At 40.7% G+C, this 12,371-nt stretch overlaps 1 protein-coding gene across 1 annotated transcript in view; it reads left to right on the forward strand.

Annotated features, from left to right (window-relative positions):
- The window catches only part of DNTT (DNA nucleotidylexotransferase), a 618,183-nt gene that overhangs the window by 130,795 nt on the left and 475,017 nt on the right, over positions 1–12,371 (forward strand). Inside the window, exon 3 of the mRNA XM_077455236.1 lies at positions 6,062–6,178. Coding sequence (XP_077311362.1) covers positions 6,062–6,178 — 117 coding nt within the window. The remainder of the gene's footprint in view (positions 1–6,061; positions 6,179–12,371) is intronic.

The raw sequence follows: 12,371 nt of genomic DNA on the forward strand, positions 1-12,371 counted from the left end.
TGCTCCACATTCACCCCTGAGACCTTGTAACACTAACGAGTCACATGACACCGGGGAGAGAAAATGACTAATTGGGCCCAATTTGGACATTTTCACTTAGGGGCATGCTTACTTTTGTTGCCAGTGGTTTAGACATCAATGACTGAGTTATTTTGAGGGGAAAGCTAATTTATACTGTTATACAAGCCATATTCTCACTACTTTACATGGTAGCAAAGTGTTATTTCTTCAGTGTTGTCACATGAAAAGATATAATAAAATATTTACAAAAATGTGAGGGGTGTACTCACTTTTGTGAGATACTGTATGTGAGAAAACACTCCCGTGTATAGTGCAAGGTCTGCTTTAAAATATAATATTACATTTATTTATTTACATGATGTAGCCAGTTCATTTTTTTTTTTAGATTTAATTCATACGTTAATATGCTTATGTAGTTTATGCGTATTGTGAGAAGTAGACTATGAAAGGTAATGTATTTAGTCGCTTGCCTGCTCAGATTAAGGCCTCATGCACACAGGGTGTTAAAAAAATGAGCTGCAAATCCAATACTGACGCTAGGAAAAAGCATCAAGAAAAATGTGCTTTTATAAGCGTTTTGCATTGGCGTTAATGCGCATTTAGCTGCGTTAGCATTTAGCAGCATTGTTTCTAAAGAACACTGTCCACTCCGAAATCACATAACTGCAGCTTAAAAGCGCTTGATGCGGCTTAATGTTGTATACAGTGTAAACACGTGTTTAGCCACGTCAATCGTTTTTACAGCTGTAACGCTGGTCTTCGCTGTTTTGCTGTTTGACAAAAAGCCTTTGCCACTAAAAGCTCCTTAAAGCCTATGTGTGTATGGACACAAAGAATAATATGAAGAGGTGTTTCTAAGCTGTAAAAAAAACGCCTGACTCTCCGAAAAGTGGCAGGAAAAACGCCCTGTGTGCATGAGGCCTTAAAGAGGAGTTCCGCCTGGGAAAAAAAACATTTAAAGTCAGCAGCTACAAATACTGTAGCTGCTGACTTTTAATATATGGACACTTTTCTGTCCAGGGAGCATGCAATGTTGGCAACCCAGCCTATTTTTGGATCTACTGCTGGGTGCTGGCGCCGCCAGCACCACTAAGGGAAACCGGCAGTGAAGCCTTTTGTCTTCACAGCCGGTTTCCTACTACACATGCACGAAGCGCACTGCGCTTTCCAATTGGCCCAGCAGTGGAGGAAGGAGGAGGGGTCCCTCGAAGCAAATAAGTGGAGGTTCCACTTTTGGGTGGAACTTCGCTTTAATGACCAACTTAGTTTTAGTCTCAGAATGATTAACTTTTCTAACAATCTGTTTTTTTTCCACATTATTTTACCTCTATTCTTGCTGTATTGTGCACAATGGAAACTTTTGAAATGTTTATTTGTCATCGAGCCTAAGAATTTGGAAGCTTGTTGGTTGTCACCCCAAAAGGAGTCCCAAGCTTATTAAATAACTAGCTTCTATTTGGAGCCATGTGTTTATATTTGTTGCAAGAAAGTGATAAACTGTCAGTTAAGGTTCTAGCAAATGTTACATTGACAATTGGGGCTCAGAAAATAAATGACTGAATACCGCTGTAGACAGTTTTTTCAGCAGTGTCAATGTGGCAATGAACAGAATCTCAAGTGCTTGAATCTATTTTACATTGAACACTGATGATATAGCTCTTTTTGCCAAGTGTATCTCCACATGTCCTTAGAATTAGGCTCAATTCACAAAGATAACACACCAAGATAAGGGAACTTATTTTCAAAAAAGTGACAGTTATTTTTAGGTAACTTCAATGACATTTGGAAATAACAGTCACTTTGCTAGAGATGTTATCCTGGTGTTAAAGCTTTGTGAATTGAGCCAAATGTTTGCTTCTAAAGGCTGTGCTTTACATTGAGCTTGGTGTTGGATATAATTTAAAACAATCTTGTCACTGGCATAACAAAAATAGCAGACAGCTCAAAAAAGTGTAGGGTTTTAAAAAAGAGATTCCGACATTGCCTTAATCTTATTATGCCCCCATCATACTGCCTACAACCCAACCGTCAGCCTGCCTGGTAGCCGAGAACTTCTGCAGCAGCAAGACATATAGATATTGAGGACATAGAAAATGTTGAGATCTGTGGTAAGGCAAAATCATTGATTGTCTGGAATGTAACTTTTTTCAATATCCATAGGGCCAGTCAACCTGAAGCTGCTTGATAAATGAGCAGAAAAAATATATTTTATACCAAAGATTGGTTGTCTCCTCGTGTTTTTCCATAATCATGGCTTCTTCTGGAGCTTTTTTTGGGCCTTTATGCAATGTCACCTAAATGTGGTCAAGGTTTCAAAGAACCATCAGGGCCCTCCAGGATGTCCAACGAGGTATCAGTGTGCCATAAAGATGGGGACAATAACCCTAAATTCACACCCTATTGTGATAATAAGTCAAGCAGTTCATAGGCTGATAATTATATCACTCCTATGCAGGAGCGGACTGACCATTGGACCACTCGAGCACTGCCCGAGGGCCCCGGGCCACTAGGGGGCCCCATCAGGGTTGCCAGCCTAAGTAAAACCAGGGACAGTATGTAAAAATCTGTGTTTTTTTTTACATATGTTTCTGAAATGTCCCTTACCGACATCCTTTGGTCTAAAAATCCAGAGATTATAGCTGCTCCACCTCTCTAGTACCGTCTCAGCCAATAGAAACATGTCTGCATATACTGTGTGTACATGTATGTGTATACTGTGTGTGTGTATACTGTGTGGCCCCATAATCTCTTATTGCCTGGGGCCCCATGATTTGTCAGTCCGCCCCTGCTCCTATGAGGTATAATTCATATTCTTGTAAGCTTCAAAGAGACTGTGCAATCTAAGCACTTCCTTCAGTGAAGATTACCAATTCCTTTCCTTAGTATCAATGTGATACCATTGAGCCTGTGAAGACCAATATTGATTAGTCTATCCTAAGGGAGTATCACCTATGGGGGAATAATAAGTTAAAGTCAGAACCATCAGCAATGAGCTGAAATCAACTTGCCATGCCTTGATAAATGAGCATTACATACTTTCTTAGCAGGTCAGACTGTATACAGCCATATCTTTGTATTGTATGTCTACTATGAATAGAATGCTTATCACTGAACATTACAGGGGATCTGAAAACTAGAAACATGCACAGGTATAATCCTCTGCAAAATTATATTTTTATGGCATTGGCCATTGTGTGCAAAGACCTAAAAAGGTGTATTGCAGTTACTCAAATTTAACACAAAAGGGTCGCGCTACTAAATGATTACACACTCATAAGCAATAAATACCAATAAATTAACCATTTGGGATGACCATTATTGTTAAAAAATCTGCCTCTGAGGGGATCCTTAAGGCTGGGTTCACACTGCCATACAGAGCAGCTCATAGCAGGGGTCTGGTGCAACCCTGTTCACCATTTGAACTCCGATTCCAGTCCAGATTTCTGGCTGAATTTGGACCTGAAACAGACCAGAAGACGCACAGGACTCCTGTACAATTCGCTCCGGAGCCTCTCCATTGAGAGCCAGTTACAATCGCCTGACAAGCAAATTGGAAGCTGGAAACCCGCATCCAATTCGCAATAGTGTGAACCCAGCCTTAGAACTGCTCCTGGATGACCCTGACTGGGCTGTGCGGTCACATGCTCTGCTGACCTTTCTTTTATTAGAGGGCCTTATATAGCTGGTAAGTCTGCATTCCTTCCATAAGAGGTGATCTCCTTGCATTGCAACTCTGCATTAGTCAGTGGTAAATGTGGTATACACTATATACAATCACCCGACACTAGTTGGTTTCCACAATCCATGACTTAACTTCACAGTTCACACAAATACATTTTAAATTCAAACTGTAGCACTGATGTAAGTAATTTATTTTTCCACAGTAGTGTGACAATCCCTCCACCTCTGGTCTAACTAATCATGGCATGGACCCCTGTGCAAACAGGTGGTCATGCAAGCTGGTATCAAAAGGGTTAAACATGGACCATAAACTTCTCTCACGTCTCCTTAGATCTCAGAAAGGACTTCAGGTCATGGGTAGAAAGAAAAGATCTAAGTGCTCACCCGTTAACTATAAGATTAAATTTTTGTGTTCAAACACAAACTACTCACATAAAGATGATAAAAACACAGCATGTAAAGCCTACAATCATGATAGTTCCATAGGGCAGCAGTGGTTGACGTAATGCGTAGCTCCTCTCTGTACGCGTTACGTTCAATCAGAACTTCAACGTCACCAGACTCCTCCCCCTTCCCTTCCTTAGCGGGTAGAGGCACTTGGGGAAGGGGGAGGGGTCTGCTGATGTTGATGTCTGACGAAACTCCCTGAAGACCCGGAAGCCAGCAAAGAGGTGAGTATTTTGATTGATCAAAAAAATGTACGATTAATCGAGGAATTAATCTTTAATTTCCACAGCCCTAAATTGTATACATTCACATTACATGAAATATAAATATTAGTAAAATAAAAAGAGGAGGTGTGTATAAATGCCAGCATGTGCTACATTGAATTAATGTTCTTAAAAAATGCTGAGATAAAAATAAAGAATATAAAAATATTAAAACTCTGTAGTCCAAAAAGTGCTTCACCCAATGTGAACAACCAGTTGAACTTCTCGGAAAAAGAAAAAAGATTTTTCTGTTCATCAAACAAATTAAGTAAAACAGCGCAGCTTACTAGATGTGATGGATTTCAAATTATAGAGATCGGATAGGCACACACAGGAAGGATCATTTGGCCAAAAGACTGACTTTTCCAATAACAGGATCCCTCCTCCTGTAGTGGATTTTCTCTGCTAAAATACTCCTCTTGGAGCCTTCTAGCAAGATAGGTTCCTCCAAGGTATGTATTTATGAAATGTAAAGAAGAAGCTTCATGGTGCAGTACTCGAATTTAAAAGGTATTTATTCTTAAAGCATCATAGGCACTGACATCCAAACAAAATGGCATTCAGTGTATTCAAACCAGCTGCAGCTCATGCCAGCCAGCAGGTGCGTGGTGACCTCAAGACCTGTAGCTCCGCCCGACGTGTTTCCCCATACAAGGCTTTCACTGGGAAAGGAGGATAAAGTAGTTAGGTTTTTTTTAGATGCAGCACCGCCTTTTTTATACATATAGTTGATATATATATATATATATATATATATATATATATATATATATATATATATATATATATATATATATATATATATATATATATATATATATATATATATATATATATGTGTATGTATGTATATTTATATGCACTGTTTTATATGTCCATTAGGTTTACCACAGATATCCTGCTATACATATCTTTACAGCTGCTATACCTTCCCCCAGAAAGCAATCCATGAGGAATGTTTTAACAAAGGCAGTAAGCTTACAGCCTTTTAGAAAGAGCTCTAAGTGCAGATCATACCAGTGCCGCTCCTCCATAAAGTACAGTGAGTGTTGTCACCTACGACAGGAAGTGTGGACAGGAAGTCCTAGAGCAGAATTTGCATCAAATGTGTGCAGACTAAAGCCCTGCTTTAAACGCATACTGTTAGACAGGTTGATTTGGTTGTCTGCGAGCTGATTGGTAAGTAAGCTTGCTTTTTTCCCATGGATTTATCCTTGGCCCATATTACATTTTTTGTTTTTGAGTTTAGATGCACTTTAACTTACTCTTTATTGGTCATGATGATTTCATTCTGAAAAAAAAAAAATAATGACACTGAAAAAAAAGTCTTCACATGCATTAGACATCGCGTCTTCTCATCCGACACTTCACCTTTCAAAAGCTGCAACATAAATATATTAAGGGCAATCAGAGCTGATTGTTCTTTTGCACATGCGCACAAGTTAATTGCACAAAATTACAAACCTCCTCAGACCACAAGAATCATAATTGGAGGGTATTCTCTTTACAGATTCATGCATTCTGCCCTCAGCGTTAAACAGACATTTGTGAATTTCTCTAAAAAGAACAGGCTTGTGCGGGGGGAAGGTGTTAGAAATATTTGATTTATCTAACATTGCTGTTGTTCTTGTATGTATTTTTCACTTCAGGTGCAAGAAGATTGCCCTGCCACTTTCAATACGCCAGTCTCTTCATCATGTGTCCGTGTGTCTCCATATGCGTGTCAGAGACGGACGCCGCTTCAGGACATCAACCGAATATTCACGGTAATAATTACTGGCTACATAGGCATCAAAACCACTTGCTAAAATAATGATACACCAGGCAGTAGCGTGGAAGAAAGCAAACTCTAGGGTCAGTTTTATGGCGGTGAAAAGGGAATTTCTTTGCGATTTTTGAATCTCGTCTCAGCGGCAAGCAAGGCTTGCAGTGACAAAAATAGTCAAGTTAATTGCAGAGGGCTTAGGCTAGATTTTTCCAAACACTCAGGAATCAATAGCGAAAATCATTTCTGCATTCTTTCACTACAGGCTATTTTTCATGTTGAATGCAACATATATTTTTAAAAGGATTATTTCACAATCGCGAAAATTTGAAAGTTGACTTGATCATCACTTTGCTTTAATCTGGGTATACTTGCTTTCAACACATCCACTTTCCAAACGACATTTAAATTCAAACCATAGAGCGATAATATCCTCCTATTTTTGTTCCCCCCGATGTCTCCACCACATTCAGATGCGCTTTAGATCCATAGGTGATGTTCCACTCTAGAAACATCAAATGCATTTTCTTGTCAAACATATACTTACTGCAGCTCTCCGACTCATTTTACTGTTATTGAGTTCTCGGAGAAGGCAATGGTTCAGCTGTGGATAATCTCGGAGATTACTTCTTTAAGGTGCCCCAGTGTTCGACGCTTGGCAAGGCTTGTAGCTAAGTCGTTTATGCTTGCTATGCAAAGCTGGGACACGCTCTGCATAGTGGGATATTGAGGTCACAGCATGCATGACTTGCTCCGCAAATAAAAACAGATTTATGGGGACAAGTGCAATTTTCTTATTTTCTAGTACTTTGTGTACATATACCTAAAGCGGTTTAGTTTATTAGCCGATTGCACATTAAATGCTTTGTGCTGGCGTATGACAGACAATTTCTGAAAGGTGCAGCGCTGTCTTGTTGAAGACAGAATGTACTATCGAATGTACTCAGCCAACCTTTGAAAAACTGTTCTACAAAAGTAGAGGTAAGAAAAATTGGAGGAACTGCATAGCTGACGCGTAAGGCTACTTTCACACTGAAAGCGCGTAGCATTAGCGGTAAACGCCTCTAGTTTTAGCGGCTTTACGGTCATTTTAGCCGCACTTTTCAGCCGTTAGTGGGGCACTTTTAACTCCCACTAGGGGTGAAGAAAGGGCTAAAAGCAACAGTTTTGCAGTGCTGCCCATTCATTTCAATGGGCAGGAGTGGTTTAGGAGCGATGTATACAGCTCTCCCAAAATGCCCCAATGATGCTGCTTGCAAGACTTTTTCTAATGTCCCGCAAGCGCTCGGGTTTTCACACTGGGGAGGCATGGGAGGCTTTTTTCAGACGCTTTACAGGCGCTATTTCTAGAGCTAAAACGCCTGAAAAACACCTTAGTGGGAAAATATCCTAATGGTTATATAATGCCACTACTACTTTTACTAATAACAATAATAATAGTATTTAAATAAAAATAATAATACTAATACCAATAATAATAATAATGAAAATTAACAATAGGAACAATATTAAAGTGGTTGTATAGACTTTTTTTAGAAGTTTAACCTACAGGTAAGCCTATAATAACGTTTACCTGTAGGTAAAAAAAAATCTCCTAAACCTGTATGGCTTAGGAGATATTCCCTTTGCAATGCACTGCTGACTGCAGCGGCACATGCACACAGGGGCTTCTCGGCTGAAAATCTCCCACGCGCATGCTTGACGATATCGCATGAGTGACGATATCGTGGCTCCGGCCACTCACAGCACTGGAGCCGCGATACCCAGAAGACACGCTGAGGGAACATGTGAGCTCCCTTGGCGTGGTTCGGGCAAGATGTCGGGGTCTCGTTCTAAGGTAAGTATTTCATAATGAGCTAGTATGCGGTGCATACTAGCTCATTATGACTTTTCCCTTGCAGGTCAGAAAAAAAAAACGTCAGCGGGTTTACTACCGCTCTAAAAATACCCAATAAAAGTAATAGCAGCCAAGTAGCCAGGCCTGGAGGATATTGAATGCCAAAACTACTGCTATCTTGTGGTAAAAAAAAAAAAAAAAACTGCCATGAGGCTTGCTGGCATTTCCTCATGAAAATACTGGTTGCCTGGCTGTTGGCTGTATTTATTTTTTATTTATTGCAGAGTTTTGCCTTTTCTAAGTCATTAAATTTACTAAACCTAAAAAACGTTTTTTTACCTTAAAGTGGTTTTAAACCTGTTACAACCACTTTTACCTACAGGTAAGCCTAGATTAAGGCTTACTTGTAGGTGCTCGAAATATCTCCCAAACCTCCACGGTTTAGGAAATATTCACAAAAAACAAGACCACCGGTGTCTATGGTGCATGCGCACTTTAGACTCCTTTAGAAACAGTGAGCGTGCCGTTTCTAAAGGAGATTGTGCCATGACTGGCGGCTCCCGCGCACATGCCGTGATACCTGGAAGGAAGATGGACGCTTCTTGAAAGAGGGGACAGTGGTGACATCGCAGGCTATGGTTTCAGGTAAGTGACACATAATGGGCTACTATGTGATGCAGAGTAGCCCATTATGCTTTACCTTTGCAGGGAAACAAAGAAGAAGTAAAACCCATCGGGGTTTACTTTTTCTTTAATGCATTGTTTGCATTAAGGTAAAAAAATGTTTTTAGTTTCTCTCTGTGAAGGGGAAGAGAGGAAAGAAGAGATCAGTGCTGTGCAGGGCTGCATCTTTTCTCCCCTTACTTCCTCTTTACACAGCATTCGAGTAGAAGCCATTGGCTCTTGCTGCTGTCAGTCAGATGCAATGAGGAGGAAGTGGAGCACGTGCCTAAGGCCTGATACGCACCTATGCATTTTTAGTGCTTTTTTGCATTTTGCAGATTTTCCCTACAGTCCATTCAACATGGTTTCCTATGGAACACGTTCTGTAGTGCAAATCTTCAAAATGCAAAAAGCACTAAAAATGCATAGGTGTGAATCCAGCCTAAGTCCTGCTGTGTAAGTCTGTGGAGCACGGCTCTGTAGACAGTCACACAGTTCGGGAGCGAGGAGAATATGCTCTCCCCATAGCCAGCGGCTGGCTATGGTAGTCCCTCAAAAGAAGAAGAGGAGCCAAAATTGCCATCAGGGACCCCAGTAGAGGAGGATCGGGGCCACTCTAGGCAGCACAGAGCAGGTAAGTATAACATGTTTGTTATTTTTTATTTTTTTAAATGAGTTTAGTAACACTTTAACCTAGCAAAATAATTCTTATGAGACCAAACTTCAGATGTCAGTAGATAGTCAGTGCAACTAGTATTCCTCAAAAGAGATTAGCAATAGTAGCACCCATATACACTCACTGGCCACTTTATTAGGTACCCTTGTTCAGTTGCTTGGTAACACAAATTGATAATCAGCCAATCACATGGCAACAACCCAAGGCATCTAGACGTGGTGAAGACGACTTGCTAAAGTTCAAGCCGAGCATCAGAAAGGGGATTTAAATGACTTTGAATGTGGAATGGTTGTTGGTGCTAGACAGGCTGATCTGCTGTGATTTTCATGCACAACCATCTCTCGGATTTACAGGGAATGGTCTGAGAAAGAGAGAATATCCAGTGAGTGGCAGTTGTGTGGATGAAAATGCCTTGTTGATGTCAGAGGTCAGAGGAGAATGGGCAGACTGATTTGACATCATAGAAAGGCAACAGTAACTCGAATAATCACTCGTTGCAACCAAGGTATGCAGAATACCATCTCTGAATGCACAACACATCAAACCTTGAAGCAGATGGGCTACAACAGCAGAAGACCACACCTGGGGGCCAGTCCTGTCAGCTAAGAAGGCAACAGTTTGCGCAGGTTTACCAAAATTACACAATAGAAGATTGGAAAAACGTTGCCTGGTCTGATAAGTCTCGATTTCAGCTGCGACATTCAGATGGTAGGGTCAGAATTTGGCATAAACAACATGAAAGCATGGATCCATCCTGCCTTCTATCAATGGTTCAGGGTGGTGGTTGAATCTATGCCATGAAGAATTAAGGCAGTTATGAAGGCAAAAGGGGGTCCAACCCGGTACTGGCAAGGTGTACCTAATAAAGTAACTGGTGAGTGCATTTCTAATGACAGGTTTACTTTTGAGTGGTCACTTCCTTTGACCATTCGTTTAACTTTCCCTCTCTCTAGCAGTACATACCTTTCCTTGCCCAAGAAAGACCCATGTAAGCTCCACACCAATTTGTCAGAGCTTAAACAGGGCTATGAACTGGCTATAATTGCCCCATGGGAGAAGAGGAATGAGCCACATGTTCTCGATAGTGTGGGAGAAAAAAATTGGGAATATATTTGCTTAAAAGATACAAGTGCCTTGAAAAAGTATTCATACCCCTTGACATTTTCCACATTTTGTCATGTTACAACCAAAAACGTAAATGTATTTTATTGGAATTTTATGTGATAGACCAACACAAAGTGGCACATCATTGTGAAGTTGAAGGAAAATTATAAATGATTTTCAAAATTTTTTACAAATAAATATCCTGAAACTGTATTTAGAGTCCACCTGTGTGTGATTTAATCTCAGAATATATATAGCTGTTCTGTGAAGACCTCAGAGGTTTATTAGAGGGCCTTAGTGAACAAACAGCCTCACGAAGGCCAAGGAACACACCTGACAGGTCAGGGGTAAAGTTGTGGAGAAGTTTAAAGCCGGGTTAGGTTATAAAAAAATATCCCAAGCTTTGAACATCTTATGGAGAACTGTTCAATCCATCCTCTGTAAATGGAAAGAGTATGGCACAACTGCAAACCTACCAAGACATGGCCGTCCACCTAAACTGGCAGGCTGGGCCAGGAGAGCATTAATCAGAGAACAGAGGCGGCCCATCCATTAGAGGCGCCTGGCCGCCACCCCCCCTCTCCTCGTCTCCCCCTATATGCAATGTATAGATTCATACATAGCATGAATCTATCCATGGCCCCCCCTATTCATGTGTCCGTTCCCTTTCAGGTGCATGAATTACAATGGCCAGGTTTTTTTAAGCACTTGATTAGAGCCAGAGGCTCTAATAGGCTTCAAAATAGGGTGGGCTCGGGTCACAGAGGATGCGTCCGGAGCCCACCCAGGTGTGTTGTAACAGCGAATGAATATTCGCTGTTGCAACACTGACCCTCCTCTCAGCCAATAGGGAAGCAGGTCTGCTACCCGTGACCCAATTGGCTGAAAGGACAGGCGATCCTATCAGATGAGGGGGGGGAGACGCACAGCGAAATCGAGGAGGAGAAGAGCCGCCGGACCCCGCTGATGCTTGGATGCTCAATCCCTGCTGCCGCTCCTCGGATGCACGATCCCCGCCGCTGCTCAACGGATCCCCTTCAATGCCCGCTCCATAAAAAGTTATACACCAACAATATTGCGCAAACGAAATTTTAAAGAAAAATCAAAAAATGTAGGAATATATAAGTGATGAGCTGCTAACACGCTAAAATTAGGGATTTTTTAGCTGGAAAACATGTCAAAAGTATAGTGTAAGCGCTCAACTTGTATATATTTCTTATAGTGCTACAAAATGATATGTGCTCAAATGTGTCAAAATATATATAAAATTGCCCCGAAGAAAGCGGGATATTCCTCTGTTATAGAAAATGAGAAAAATATATAAAGATATACAAGGTGACTTATACATATATATATAAACCAAAAATAGGTGATTGTATGAATATTTTATCCCAAAGGAGAAAAAAGTGACTGTAAATTTATATGAAAATAATCACAGTGATGAAGTCCATAAAATGGATGTATAGTCCAAAAAACGTGCAGGGTGTCAATCTGAACGTGTTGTAATAACAGCCAGGATTCTGTGATGTTGTGACCGAAGAAGACAATATTTCACCCTGTGACGATCCCACCACCATATAGGGTACAGGCTTACCGGATCTATATGACCCTAGCAGACATACGCCTCAGGGGTCAATCAAAGCTTGTGATCCCAGCCAAAATGGTCTCAAGGATTAGATGTATCAGTCATGGCATATACGGTCCCAACAAACGACTAGATGTGATCACTATTCCTCATGTGCATATACAAATCCGACAACGACTCAGGCATGGAAGATGAAGAAACAAAGCCGACATGGCATAATAACGTTTTTTTAAAAAAAAACTTTAATAAAAATTTTTTGCTAAAACTCACATTTCCAAGATGGACAATAAAGCATGTCAGAGAGAAAGAAGTGGCAGTAGCGGAGTCCT

Source organism: Lithobates pipiens, unplaced genomic scaffold (genome assembly GCF_037356315.1).
Source record: "Lithobates pipiens isolate NorthernLeopardFrog02 unplaced genomic scaffold, aLitPip1_a1.2 Scaffold_25, whole genome shotgun sequence".
Classification (NCBI taxonomy): Eukaryota; Metazoa; Chordata; class Amphibia; order Anura; family Ranidae; genus Lithobates; species Lithobates pipiens.